The 14777-nt window shown below is 41.5% G+C and overlaps 1 protein-coding gene across 9 annotated transcripts in view; it reads right to left on the bottom strand.

Moving 5' to 3' along the window:
- LOC111931127 (WASH complex subunit 2-like) overlaps positions 1–12058 on the bottom strand; it is a 36821-nt gene extending 24763 nt beyond the window's left edge. For 4 of the 9 annotated variants that reach the window (XR_015289882.1, XR_015289884.1, XM_086899909.1 and 1 more), the window contains exons 1-14: positions 11905–11971; positions 11721–11825; positions 11139–11303; positions 9559–9624; positions 8676–8849; positions 7920–8013; positions 7459–7517; positions 6634–6681; positions 5293–5397; positions 4673–4760; positions 3422–3490; positions 2921–3030; positions 1252–1324; positions 407–463 (exon numbers count right to left, since the gene is read on the bottom strand). Coding sequence is in view for 4 of the 9 variants with exons in the window: in XM_086899909.1 (XP_086756035.1) it covers positions 407–463; positions 1252–1324; positions 2921–3030; positions 3422–3490; positions 4673–4760; positions 5293–5397; positions 6634–6681; positions 7459–7517; positions 7920–8013; positions 8676–8849; positions 9559–9624; positions 11139–11303; positions 11721–11825 (1213 nt within the window). In the remaining 5 variants the exon portion in view is untranslated. Of the gene's footprint in view, positions 1–406; positions 464–1251; positions 1325–2920; positions 3031–3421; positions 3491–4672; positions 4761–5292; positions 5398–6633; positions 6682–7458; positions 7518–7919; positions 8014–8675; positions 8850–9558; positions 9625–11138; positions 11304–11720; positions 11826–11904 lie in introns of all 9 variants that reach the window. The other 5 variants (XR_015289885.1, XR_015289886.1, XM_086899911.1 and 2 more) reach the window with 3 other exon arrangements.
- Positions 12059–14777: the final 2719 nt, after the last annotated feature.

Genomic DNA, 14777 nt, shown 5'->3' with positions numbered 1-14777 from the left:
TGCTGACCCAAGGGAATATGATCAAATGTGCACAATCAAAATGCAGTTCCTTCTCAGAGTACAGGTGGAAGCTGTGACTGCATGCACAGCAGAATTAAGCTGTACAGTATCAGCTAAAGTGACACACATTCTTAAAATTGAGAGCACAACACTTGAAGCTGACAGTTGCTAAGATCTGCCATCAGTGACACCTACCTTCAGAGCTTCTCCAGAATCTTTGATTATCCAAAAAACATGCTGCAGTTTAGGCTTAGTATGGTAGAAGCATCTGTATTTGTCATTAAGCATATGATCAAGCAATGCAGCGCTGCTGTATTTGGATAGGTGTTTCTTTAAAGCCTTGGCAGTAGGTTTTAAAGAAAAAGCATTTTGTGCATGAAGCAATTGGCTACTGAATAAATCATACCTGGAAACAGAAATACTGCACCTGCAGGAACTTTCTTTAAGGACTTTGTAGAGGATGCTGAAATCATAGGAAGTACAATACAAATAGATGCACTTGTTTTATGCTGTCAAAGCCTTCAGAACTCTACCACAGAAACAGGAATCTGAGAAGTTGTCTGAGCTGCTTTTTCATTCATAACAGCTCAGAACTCTTTACACGTTCTCCTTGAACTTCTGGGCTTTTGCAAATATATGTAACAGTCCATTTTTCTTCCATGTAAACTGCACAGAACAGCTCTACTACACTGACCTCATAAGCACATTACATGTTTACATTTACATACAGCATTATTTATAACAGTTCACATTCACACACTCAAAACCACTTCAATAAAATACATTCAAAACAAAATGGCTTAGTCTCCCAACACATATTTGAAAATTCATCAAATGCAGTGCTTCAGTAAAAGCTCTGCAATACAGAGTGTGTTGTGCTCAGAGTCCTTAATGGTCTAGATACACACCTAATGGGAAACTTATGTCAATTAATCCGCAAGAAATCTCTGCTCTCCTCAAACACACAACTGGATCCTGCAAAGTACACTTGAGAAGCAGGAACCCAGCACATGCAGAGAGCTCTGCCAAAAGCAGTAAGGACATCCTTTCAGCAGGTGTGTGTAACACATCACAGTGAACAAACACGTGCACAATTCAACACAGCTGTTCTCTGTTAAGACTGGTGAGGAGAAGAAACTTGCTCTGCAATTGCTACAGTAGGCTTTCTAGTTTGGGAACAAACAGTCTAGCTGCAAGCAGTAATACATCACAGCATAGACAAGACTACAGGAAGCAGCTGTTGGTTCTTACCTTCACTTACTGGGACTCTCTCCTCTCTCTCTTTTGATTCTTCTCCTTTGGGTGCTTCAGCAAAAAGATCACTCTGATCATAGATGAAAATGCAAAGGGGGGGAAGTGGTGAATTTGTTTTTGTAGGAAATTACAGATACTGATTTTTCCATATTGAATGTCCACTTCTAAGCCAAGACAGAGGAGGTAATCACCAATCCCTTCTCAAAAGGATGTTTGCAAATACAGACTTAACCTAGATACTCAGGTGTTAACTTGAGTGTATATATTCAGAAAAGCAGCTCTCTTCTACAGTTCAATTTACTGATCACTAGTTTGTCTGCTGAAGAGAAGGAATGACCTTTTATTTGCACATCTTCAAGGACTTATACTAATTAATCTACAGCTGGTTAGGTCCCAATTATACCTTTCTAAGGCGTCCTACTGAAGTTTATAGAGTAAGGTTTGAGGAAAAATTCAGGTCAGGACAAGCACAAAAATACTCCTGAACTTCCTGTGGATAAAATGAATGATTTATATTGCCACTAAGGAGATGTTAAGATGCCATAACGGTGCTGAAAAATACATTAGAGCTCAAAAGCATTGCAGGAGACTCTCACAGCTGTTCTTGTGTTCAGGCTGCAGTGCCCTGTACCAATAACCAACAATCACAGCCTGGATTTCCAAGAAGCATCCAGCTGCTTTGACCACTGACCACTGATCATTATACTGGCCACTTAAATTCTTCAAAGCCTCCCTCTTATGTGAATGGGTATTAGAGGTTGACTACCTGGAGACTGAAAATGCATGGTCTTTGTATAAAACTTTGTAGAAAGAAGGCAAAAACACTTCAGAAAGAGTATAGGAGCACAGGAGTGTGGCAGAGGTGTCAATGACCTTTCTCATTTATTATCTGCCTGTTTCCCTGCTGTGTCTCCCTGCTGGTACAGTGCAGCCTCCTCCAATGCACAAGTAAAGTGAAGCTAAGTCACCCTTCTGACATGTTTAACTTTAGATAACAGAAAACCAAGAACAGGTGTATGCAGGCAGGCAACAATCACAGACAGATCTGCTTGGCTGTCCTGAGTCTACTCAGATGAGGAAAGCAGTCTTTGTAATAAGTCACCAAGAGGTAACCAGTCATGGCTTCATCAAAATTTGCACTGACACAAAGCTTGCTTGCACTATCAGATTATTTTTCTTAATATTCTTTTTAAGCTATTGTCTGCCACTTAAAAAAGGGAAAGAACATTTTTTTCAATAAAGGCTGTGTTAGAATGGAATTGCACAGATCTATCCCTCTCTCTACACACAGTATTTTCACAGGCATTTTAATAGAAATCTGCTGATTTAAAACAAACTGGATGGTATTTGGTTTACCAGCAGAGCTAAAAGTAAGGGGCCAATTAAGCTCTCCTGGAATCAAAACCAGTCTAATATAGAGCTTGAGTGTATTTCTCAGCAGCAGTATTGCAGAAAATAAGATATTGTATGAAGGCGAACATAAGTATGTCACTTGTGTAGTTCTGTTTCCCCACTGGAAAGCTATACTATTCCACAACACTTGAATATTATCAAGCAACAAAATGCTGTTTGTCCTCTGTCTTTCAAAGATGGGAATTTTCAGGATCTGTTGTTTTGTTTCAAAAAGGGGAAAACACTCAATTTCTACAATCTGCAGCATTCTCACCTCTTCGTCATCAAAGAGGCCTGTTCCACCACTGAAAAGACCACCCCTTGAACCAAATGGTGTGAAGTCCTCGTCAGTCAGTTTAGGAGGCTTGAAGATGTCATCTTCATCTAGAAAGTACAAGAGCCATGAGCTTTGGTACGATTGATCAAGTTTCAGGAAAGGGAATTAGAGACAACCAAAATGAAAATTGCTTTGGTTCCATCTGCTCTCATAAACATGACACACAGAGAGAAGCTGCCGAAGACACACTGGGTTGTGCAGTTGCCCCAGAAGGCCCCATTAAAGGAAGAACTCTAAGCGTGTTTCTGGCCTTGTTTACGTGCACATCACAACCTAGATTTGTTCACAAACACAAATTGTTTTCAATTCATATTCACATCCACCTTGAAGGATGCTCACTGATATCCCACCCAGCTTCTAGAGCAGAGGCCATGATTTCTTAAGTGGTATCTTACAATCCAGGCCAAAATTCAAAACCAAGACAGGAGGATATCCTACCATCTGATGGAACTCTAACTTCCTTCTTCTCTTTTGGTGTTTTCCTTGTTTTGGTCTCTGATGACAGGGCTTTAAGAAGAAAGTTTCAATGCAAAATTAGTCAACCTTTACTTACAGTAAGATTACAGTTGGAGATCAATCTATGGCAAAAAGAACCTAAAAAAATAGCAAACCAAGCTGATCTCTGTGCTTTCATATGCATCAGCCTGAGGACGCAATTCTATGAAATACAGTTTCTAATTGTAATAGAATTATTCTGTCAGGCACTAGAGGTTCAACACAGTTGTCCATGTGCAAACTAGTGTCACCCGAGATGTCAGAACACAGCATTCCAGACAATACAGGTTCCACACCCGTGCAGAACCTCTGAGCATCTCAAAGGGCTCCAGATTTATTACTGTCCTCATTTAGCTACCAAAAGCAAAGCCAGAGGTTTATCTCCTCTGGCCTTATAAGGTTACTTCAAGAAGAAAATTTCCCTGTAAATGAACAGGGTAAGATGGTAGGTTTTATACTCTTCCTATCAGCAGACCTAGTTTGATTGTTCAACTGTGCAAGAACACACACACAGATCTCTTGTCTTTTAATCTTCTCAATATTACAGGTCAACAGCAGCTTCATAAGCACTTGCAAACTCAGCTTCAGCCATTTTCAATTGCTGCTTTGCAGCAAGACTAAATACTTGAGAGGTCTCTCCCTTTGAAAGCAACACAAAAGTAAATGCATTATTTAGTTTAAAATATGATCAGTAACAGTAGCAAGGAAAACTTCCCCAAAACAGTATATGTAAGCCACAAAGAAAAGAAACAATCCACATGAAAACACCAATCTACTGCTTGAGGTGTTTTCCACTGTAGAGCACACAGAAAGACCACAGTGAACAGTGGCTTCCACATACTTACTTGAAACAGGAGAAAGCCCATGTGGTCAAACAAGCAGAGGGAGAATCAGACTGGAGAGAAAACCTTTCCAATCATGTGTGTTTTGAGAGTGACTGTCTCATCTGAAAGCAATGTGTTTCCCATTATAACTCTCAGTAAATTCCAATTCAGTCCTCTGAGTTATGGTCAAAGAGTTTCTCAGAGCACAGAACAGTGTCTGCAATTTGTCTTGTCGTGCTTTTACCTAACACACGTTCAAACAACAGACTTGTGTAACTTCATGTATTGTTACCCACAGTCTCCTGTCCCACACTTTCATGAGTCCCCCATTACTGCACAAGCACTTTTCAAAACTTGGGAGGCAACTCACATGAACGCTCTTCGTCCTGTCTGACTGGCACTTCTCCTTTGATTCGGGCTGCCAGCTCATCTGCAAATGACGTTGGCCTCTTCTTTTTCTGAGCAGCAGGGACAAATAACAGCATATATCTTATATAAGATTCAGCAACTTGATGCAATTTCAATTATAAATACTGTACTCTATAGCCTCACTTGTACAGTATCTTGCCTAGAGTTTGCCTGAAGCCCTCAGAAGAAGCAATACAGCTTTCTGTTAAGAGAGCAGAGATTAGGCATGCATCAAGAACAAAAAAAACCCTCATCATTTCTAGTTCTGACAAACACATAATTTTTAATGTCACCTTGCTTTGTAAGCAGGAAAACAAACGGCCTTTACCTCACAAAAATGTAACAAACCATTTCTTAATGTTCTTGAAAGACAGCTTTGATACTTGATTAAGGTGCAAGAATCCCTGAGTTTAAAGGGGTAACACCTGAACAGTCATGTTAAAAGACTACTCAGGATTTTTGGAGGCACTTCCTACAGGATTCCATTCAGGTACTTGAGAGCTACCATTATAATCCCTCTAAGGACAGCTTTTTCATACAGAAAGTCAAATCTCCCACTCCAGGAAGGCAAGAATTACTCACAGGCTTTGTGCTTTCATCTAGGTCTCCATCCTCATCCTCCTCTTTTTCAGAGTCAAAGAGATCACAGCCATCATCATCATCTTCATCACTCATCTGGGCTATCCTCTAAAGAAAATAATATTCTGTTTGCATACAAAACAAGCACAAAACTACATCTGCTTAGGTAAAATATTCAAATCAAACTTACACAAAGGATGGGAACTTACAGCCAATTTGGAATACTTCACAGCTTTTGAAAGGTAAGGAAGGAGTGCTTCTAGCTCCAAGCAAGTTGCTGCATTCTCTAGCACACCCCAGCCCTGTGCTGTGTTACTGAATGCTGCATCTGAGGACACAAATGCTGCCCCTCACAAGGGGTGCACCACTACCACACACAAACTAAAGACCTGGTACTCAGTCTTAACATAGGAACACTGTAATCAGCTAGTAAAGAACTGGATCATCTTGCACTGTCCTTAGGGTGGACAGTAGAATGGCAGACACTACATGCTCACATCCTGGTTTCAGTCACGTCAATAAGAGAGTGAAAAAGATGAAGTGAACTGGATGAGAGCTAGCGGTTGGCACAGGCAAGGGCCCAGAATTGAACTAAATCACCAACAATCCAAAGATACTTGCTCATCTTAAAATACATCAGCTACCCAATGAAGGTCAGCTTAAACTAACATCCGAGTGCTTTTTGCAATACTGTTTTATTAATAAGTAGATTGAGTAAGGGTTGCTTTCCACAACATTGCTCTTTTGACATTAAATCATGCCAGATTGAGGGTCCCCACATTAAAGTATTTTGCAGTGGCACATCTAAATATGGATAAGATTCCTTCTTCTAAAATAAATTACTAAAGTCAGGCTTAAATTCTTCCATCTCAACATTTCTCTTCCCTTCTCATTCATGATCCAAATTGATATACTGTTCAAATATCTAATACTGTTCACATCTTTGATTTTGTTATACCCAAACTGTACTGTTCCTTGCCTCCTGCATGGTAAGATTAGAATTTTAATTAGAAACCAAATAAACCCACAGAAGCCTAGTTTTCCTGGGGCAGATTCTTTGAATGTCATGTCTCCCAAGTTATTCCTGAGGAAAACACATATCAGGCAATACCATCCCATAAAGGCTCTGTATCTAATGATAGCTTTGAAGCATGTCTTTAAGCCCAACCAAGGTTAATTTTCAGAACATGGTGCCAACTGCCCAGGACCTTTCCATAGAAAGGTAAAAAAATCAGGCTAATAGTTGCTAATAGTCAACTGTCTAGAGCTCTCATCTCCTCTTTCATGCATGCTCACTGTGCCACAAGTGTAAAATCTTTCTTTCACCAGACTGTTTAACCGTACCGTCTTTTGGTCTTCTTCACTAGGGTTTCCAAATTCATCATCTGATTCCTGTAACACAAGAGACCCCAAGACAGATATCACACACAGGTATTACTTTGGCCAGTGGTTAAGGGACAGGACTCAGAAACTCTGAACTTGCAGAAGTTCAGACATTCAGATCCTGTCACCATGATCTGACCAAGAAATTGCTCCCCCACTGCTGACTGTCTTTATGAAAGGAGCTCCCTAGAAAGTCATTAATTCACCAAAGACAGCAGGCTCCATTGTGACTGCATCCAAGTAACTCAAAAGGGATTTCACTTTAAGTGAACAGACACCAAAAGCAAACACCTCAGGAGAAAGGCATAGCTTCCATAGTTACAAAGCAGAGACATCCTAGCCAAAGCAGACAAAACATATCAGAAACTAATATTCCAATGCAGTGGACTTATGAGGCAAAGCCTGGGGAAGCATTACTTTAAACTTGCTCTTATCAATCTCCATCCCATTCTTTGTAACTGCAATTTACAACAATTCTCCATAAATGCAATTTTTGATAAGAACCTGATTTGCTTCACAAAATTAAATTAGAGTGAAATAAATCACTTCAGTTTGAAGTATTCTACTTCAATAACAGCTAGAGTCAATACCACATAAAGGTTCCTCTGGAAAGCTGCAGAGGAAACCACTGCATAAGAACAATAACAGAAAGTATATTTATCACAACCAACATAGAGAACAAACATTGTGCAGTAGTATCTTGAGAGCCAGCATAAAAAAGCAAGGTAGTTAATGGCCTCACACACAAGGAATGATTGTGCAAAGCAGCTGGTACTTGCCACCTACCTCCTCATCCTTCTCTTCACTGTCAATTACACTTCCCCGATCGCTATCGACTGATCCTTCTAATTTAAATGGAGACAAAAAAGTTAAGATCAGACAGACACAGAAAATGTAGTCACCATTTAAGCAACCTAAAGACTCTGTGAAGAAAACTAAAATTTAGGTGGGTAGAGAGTGGCTTGAAAGAGCTTTGAAAGGTAATGAAATGTTAACACTTTTCATTTCTAATACACAAAGCACAACTAACTGAGAAGTTACTGCTTTGTATACTGGAAAAGTCGTTGTTACAGCATGATGAACACTTTTTTCCCCGATTTAATTATAGCCTGCATCTAAACACGCAAGAGCATGGGTATATGTACCATCTTACAGAGGGTAACCAAAGTGGTGATTTAAAACAGTCAGAAATCTTGGATTAGGAACTAATTACTTGCATAGAAATAAAAGGTCATGCCAGCACATACCTTCACTAGAGAGATCTCCAAGGCCAACATCATCCTGTTCCATAAACTGCTGAGAGCCAATCAAGTAAGGTAAAGGTCTGTCAATATAGAGATCCTGGAAAGAGATGACATGAGGTCTTTCTGACATCTCTGAACAGCCCTACATGGCTGACAATGACAGAAGACTTACACCCCTTGTTTTAACTCAAGGAAGATACAAGCTTGTTTAGACCCACACCAAACATATGCTTCAAGTCAACACACAACTGGGTGGGCTCGCTGAGGTTTATTCCTCTCAACACTGTCAAAGAAAGCGGCTACTTCTATTTGTGTAGTCCCAACTTGTTTTCTACATGACATCGAACAGGAGAATACCCTTGCAAAGACCTACAGGTCTTATCCCAAAACCCGGACCTTGGATTTTTAACTACTGGGACAGTAAAAAACCTGCCATGAAGATATGGTTTGTACCTAAAAAGCATGAAATTTGTACATCCCACTCCCACACAGAACTGGGGCTTCCCCTTCAAAGTTCACTCTATTAAACTAACTTCCTTTAGCGTGCCATACCTTAATGCTAACCTAACTGCAAGACAAGCAGGTCACACAAAGAGTAGCTCAGCAGACAGCACTTCTTCAGATGCAGTCACCAAATCCTCTTTTTAGGTAACAGGTTTAGGTAACATCAGTTTTACACTAAGGCAGTAATACAGCTGATAGAAGCAAAGAGCATGTCCAAGAAATCAAAACAAACCCAGAAAGAACAGGTCGCTGTACCTTTGGCTCAAGTATCAGTTCCACTCTTTCGTTACTTTCTTCTTCTTCTGAGTCAGAGTTCCCTGCTTTAATGTCTAGCTGTTCAAATGCACTGTCCAGAACCTGCAACCCATAATTCACTGCTTCTTGAATTTTAGGAATTAGATCCGCTTCTTTCTGTTCCCGCGTCTTTTCCTTTAGTAACAGAAAAAACACATGCTCACTGGATTTTACTTAAGACTCAATCTTCCCACAATACACATAGAAAATGTTAATTTCAAATTAGCACAACAAAAGCTTTTTTCATTATGTGCATTACAAGGACAACCAGTTGTTTGGTTTTTTTTTTCTTTACTTAATTATTTTCATCACTCCAGAAACAAAGATTATCTAAATATCCACATCAGCACAGTATTGTTTTATTTGTGTTCCTAAACTATTATGGGAACATTTATAGTAAAATACACCTAGACTGCAATATTCATATATATATATATACACACACATGTATATATAGCTCTCCAAGTACTTATTCCTAGGAATTATTGCAGTGAGATTCTGCTTCCCCAATTCACTACCTGTGAATCTAGTAAGGTTGCCTAAGGCCTCAGTCCTCTTGCTGAAAAAACATGCTTAACCACTTGAAAAATCAATGCATACATCTTATCTGCTGGCTACTGAGCTTGGGGAGGCACTAACAGATGATCACACACTGTAGCAGCCTCCAATATCACTGTCAACTTTATGTCTGAGTGACATACACTATCCAACAGAGAGACTTCAAGAAGAAAGGAAGCAGTATGGTTTGTAAGCTGTAAATGTAAGCAAATCAAGTTTGAAAATGAGAAGGCAGACAATGGCTGCAAACATACTGATAGCATTCAAGGCAGCTGAAGTTAATTACCTGCTCTGTTTTGTCTCCAGCATCAACTTTGGGAATAGGCTCTTCCACTTCCTCATCATATACTCTCTGAAAAGTCGAGCAAAATTAATTCATGTAAGAACAATGCACTACTACAGGGGCTAAAACATGGACACCACCACCAAATACACAGTTAATATATAATTAATTACACATTAATTCATTATACATTAAAAAAAGGAAGCCAAGGATAATGTCAAGTACCTTCGTGCATTGGTACTGAAGGTACCATCCCTCAAGGCCTCTCAATGCAACTGAGCTAATTCAAGTCTGCTAAGAGACTAACCTGAGCATGATAAAAAATGCACTATTTTAACCTTCCCAACATAAAATTGTTCTGGACACCTTCAGAGCGAAACCTGTAGTTTACTTAGAGGCTGGTTACTTTCCCTTGGTTTTCTGTCATTTAGTAGCTTTCCTTACATACCCACAGATAGGGTTCACAACATCCCTCAACCTTCAGCTTTTTCTGATGATCCCTCACATCCAGCTCTTTTAGCACTCTTTTGTAGGACCAGCTACAAGGAGACAACAGGGAATAAAACATCTCCATGGGACCTGCAAACCTAAATCCAAATCTCAAACACAGGTGCAGTTATCTCCTGGGAAGAGACAGATCTCTTACTAACTAAAGTGAGAATCAGAAATGAAGAGCTATTTCTGTGCACCTTAATTTGGGAACAAACAGCTGTAAGCACATGAGATTTAAAACATTTAGTACAAACTGTTCTCTGCAGAATCATTATGTTGAACAGCCAAGCTAGGTCAGAAAAGACACTGCAGCTCAGAAAAAAACCACTACCACCAAAACCCCCCAGAATATAAACCCAGTTTTCAATATTTTCCTCTGCCACCATCTTTCCAATAATAATGCCATGATAAGACATGTATGGCCTGAAGTAATTCTGATCAAAACACCTGATACAACTCAGAATGCTAAAAATCCTTCAAAAATCAGAAATACTATTAAAGCTCTCCATCTTAATTAGTCTCATACTTCTAGTGACACAATGTTGCAACACGCTTTCAAGTCCAGCTTTATCTCTCAAAATGGAGATATCTATAAAATGGCAACATTAACCAAAAAATATGCTCCTCATGACCAGACAAAGGGGACAACTGCCTGCAGGCCAACACCTTTAATACCAAATGTTTCTAGAGTAAGATAACACCATTAGGTAGATTTACAGCATTGTATAACATTCCTCATATTTAGATAGGTAAATGCAGACAAATGCTACATTCATGCAGCTTGTGAAGATAAACCAAGACATCCCAGAATTCCCAACTCGTTCATAGTTCTAAAACCAAAACTCTGATCTCCGGGTCATGTATAAGCAGGGAAAGAAGGTGTCGCTGAAAAGGCAAAGGGAACCTGACAATACTGGATAGCGCATCACTCGCAAGGGAATTAGGATATCCTTTAACACAACGCAATTAAATGTCACTTCATCCCGAAATCAGCTTCAGACTTCCTAGAAAGCTAAATCACTTCCCCACACATTAAGAGACAATGACAATATTTGAAGTATAAGTTCAATGTTGTACTAGAACACACTCACATTCTCTATGAACTGCGTGTTGGACAACATAAGAAAGTCATTGAAGACATTATGAAGGCGACAGTCTGTAGCTTTTGTTTCATTAATCAGTCCATCCACCTGTTTTTTTATTTCGTGTGTCCTGGAAATGGTTTGCTGTGAGAATTCTTGTAGAAAACGCAGAAGCTGTTGACAACAACAAAGGAAAGCAGTCGTCAGCATCCAACTCTGTTTTCCTTTTGGCAGTGTTTGTAAGACGGGAAGCACTTATCATACACTTCAACTGAGGACCAAAATACACGCACATTAGACTGAAACGCTCCCACGCACACACACAGGACCAAGTCTCAGCCACTTCATACTGCATCTCCGCTCGGGCCAGCCTTGCAGTTTTCCTGCCCGGACCGGAGGGTTAAAGCAACGAGAGAGCCCCCGGGGCCCGGGGCCGCGTTCTTCCCGCGGCAGGCCCGTCTCGAGACCCCGGCCGCTCCCCGGCCAGCGGGCGGCAGCAGCGCCCCGCACACGGCCCCGAACCCCGCGGCGGCCGCGGCCCGCGCACCCTCCGGTGCCGGGCTCAGGCCCGGTCCCGGCCGCACCGCTCACCCCGGCGTCCGAGGCCAAGGACCAGCTCTGGCTGCCCTTACGGATCTCGTCCAGGGACCACGGCCGCTCCCACACCGGCGCCGGCTCGGCCACATCCCCGTTCATCTGCGGGAGAATGACAGTGATCAGGGGGGTCGCCGCCGGTGCCGCGCCCGGCCCGGCCCGGCCCGGCCCTGCCGCTCACCCTGGGCTCGCGCCGCCGCTCCCCGCGGTCAGCTGAGCGCCGCCACGTGACCCGCCCCGCCCGCGGCAACCGCAGCGCCGCCAGGGGGCGCCAGACGGCACGCGCGGACAGGTGGGCGGAGCCACCTCATCCCGGCCAGGCCTGGCCCACCCCTCCACATCCCACCGCATCCCATCCCGTCCCGTCCTCTCCCAGTCCTGTCCCCTCCATCCCGTCCCATGGGATCCCCTCCCGTCTCATCCCGTCCCATCAGAACCCCTCCCGTCCCACCCGGGCCGCGGGAATCCCACGGACAGGAGCCCGGCGGGAGGAGGGTCCGGCGGCCGCAGCTGTGCCCGGGGTGTGAACCCATCCCTGGGCCATGGCTTGTGAGGGACGTGCCCAGCACCAGGATAGCAGGAGCGTCTGCCGAGCCTCATTCCCCGCTGGAGCGCTGCTCATGCCCGGGCTTACGAGTAAAAAGGGACCCCTTACTCCTTTTTTTCTTACTGAAGTAAGTGCAAAGCTTACCCTAAGCCAAATAAAATCTCCCTCGTTTTAAAATGTGGGAGCCTTAATAAACCCATGCCAGAATTCCAGGATTTGCTAGAAGAAAACACACTAACGTGAACAAATACAGAGTGCAAATCGCCAAACTGGAATTGAATTATCCCTAGGCCTTTTGAGGTTAAACACTCTCACTAACTTCCCCTTTTCATGCTAATTTTTTTTTTTCCCAACGGGTTAAAAAGCCTTGTCGTGCCTCTGTATTTCATATGGTCTCTATTACAAGTGAATTCACTAGAAAGGAAATGACAAAATAACCTATTCTTCCAGGTGGTAACTAAATAATCCATTGGAAATAATCAGACCTTTATATTAGCACATGGAGTTTATTTATTTATTGCACTTGACTACATTGATACCACTCATGAGGAACCAGGGCACTGATTAATCTTACCGTGGTTTCTCAAATAAGAAAAAATATGCAAGATCTCCAAGTTCTTATATATTGATCTAATGGCTACATTTGGATTCTGGAAATACATGGCTAGATAAGGGACACGGGAACTTCTAAAAGTGAAGTATCATAATATTCCTTTCAACTCTGCTCTTCTGTGATTCTATGACAAGACACCATTACTGAACTGGCTCAGACCTTCAAACCTAGTAGAACTTAAAGAATTTTAATATACTGATAATAAAGCAGGAACTAACAAAGGACAAGTAGAAAAATACTAGCCTTGGCTAGTTTCACAACGTCTTGAGCAAGATTGTTAAAAACCATAGATGGCATTAATACAAAATTATTCTCAAAGCCTTATAGTGTTTTGCCATAGTTTCTTCCTCTGCAACATTCCAACAACCAGAAAGCTTGCCTTTAATTACATTCCATGTTCACTGATATGTGAATCTCCTTTGTTGATAATACGAAGCTCTACTTTCACAGAAATCTGTGCATTATAAAACATGAGATCTATGTCCTCTTTGTGCACTGATGCTGCAAAATGAAGGGTCTTAGCATTGGGCAGCTTTGGGTCTGGGGGTCTTGCAGATCAGTTTCCATAAAAAACCCAGCATGACAGCTACATAGAACCTGAATTGTTCCTTAGAGAAAGCTGTTTATTTTGGCTCAGTCTCTGAGCCAAGAGGACTATAAATGGTACAAAATCTGCTTTCTAGAAATCCTGTCCTAAACATTACAGACAGGGTTAAAAAAAGCATTACATCCTAAAGTTCCTTTTTGAGAGGAATTTAGACAGGTTCTATTTCAAGTTTAGAGAAAAGACAGCAGCAAGAAAAATTACTTGCTGCTCCCCTCAGTACTATCAAAACGATCATGTGACATACAGGTATCAAAAAATCACATATGTCATCAGGGACTAACCTGCGGATTAAGAAACAGAACACGTACAGCGCTGTTGTCTCTGACATCCCATGCTTAAAGCCGTACCTTAGCACTTGATTAAACTCACAAATATTTACAAGGTAAAGAAAGTTCCACAGCCAGCTTTCCCTATAGCTAACAGAAAGCAAACATGTTTTTGTAACCTTAGAACAGGATGCAAACATAAAAAAAAAAAGTCAAATTACAATTAAAAGTTAAGCTTCTGCTTCCCACGGGAAAGAACCCACATACAATTTGTGCATTGTTCTTTATTTCCCCAGCCTCTCCTTGCTTTCATGCTCAGTAGTGCTGTATGTCTTGGTATAGAGGCAGAGAGATGTGGTTGTTCAAACCCTGCAATTTCCAGAATTCCTCAGTCTCTAAGAGATAGTCCCAGCACCTGCATTATCTGTGGGCTGCAAAAAGTCTCGGGAGTGGCAAGTTATACTTGAAGATGCCTCAGAGTCTGGTGCACAGTGTAGAAAAGAATATCTGTAGCTAGAAATAAGTACCTGTGCTGTCACTGGACCAGCACAGGAGCCTGAAACCTCCAGAGGAACTTCCCCTTCTGCCTGGTGTTCACTGCTGGTTAATACAATGCCAGAACACACCGCTTGCCTATTAGTGTATTTATTCATTTCAGGGACTTGAGAATGAGGTTTTCCATAAATAATTAATTATAACTCGTAAGAAATAAGCAACTATGATTACCCACTTCACCTAAAAAGACCTTGCTATATTGAGTCAAATGATTTACTGCAATAAGTTGTGCAAGCACTAAAATAAAAAAAAAAAAAAAAAAGCCAGTCTGATAAATTCAGTTCCGGTAACTAGAGTTTAAGGGAGGAAAACAAAGTCCACAGCAAAAGAGCCAATCCTATAAATGAACCTGGACTCAGACACATGTCTTCATTGGTTTGTGGTTTGATATTTCCTTGATCTGAAAAGTTTATATCTGGTGGTAAAATTATGGGCTTGGAGAACAGGCGTTACTCTGGAGATCCTT

The sequence above is a fragment of the Cyanistes caeruleus genome, chromosome 8 (genome assembly GCF_971803275.1).
Source record: "Cyanistes caeruleus chromosome 8, bCyaCae1.hap1.1, whole genome shotgun sequence".
NCBI classification, from domain to species: Eukaryota; Metazoa; Chordata; class Aves; order Passeriformes; family Paridae; genus Cyanistes; species Cyanistes caeruleus.
Note: the sequence above shows the minus strand (reverse complement) of the source record. Positions and strands in the feature narration are given on the sequence as shown.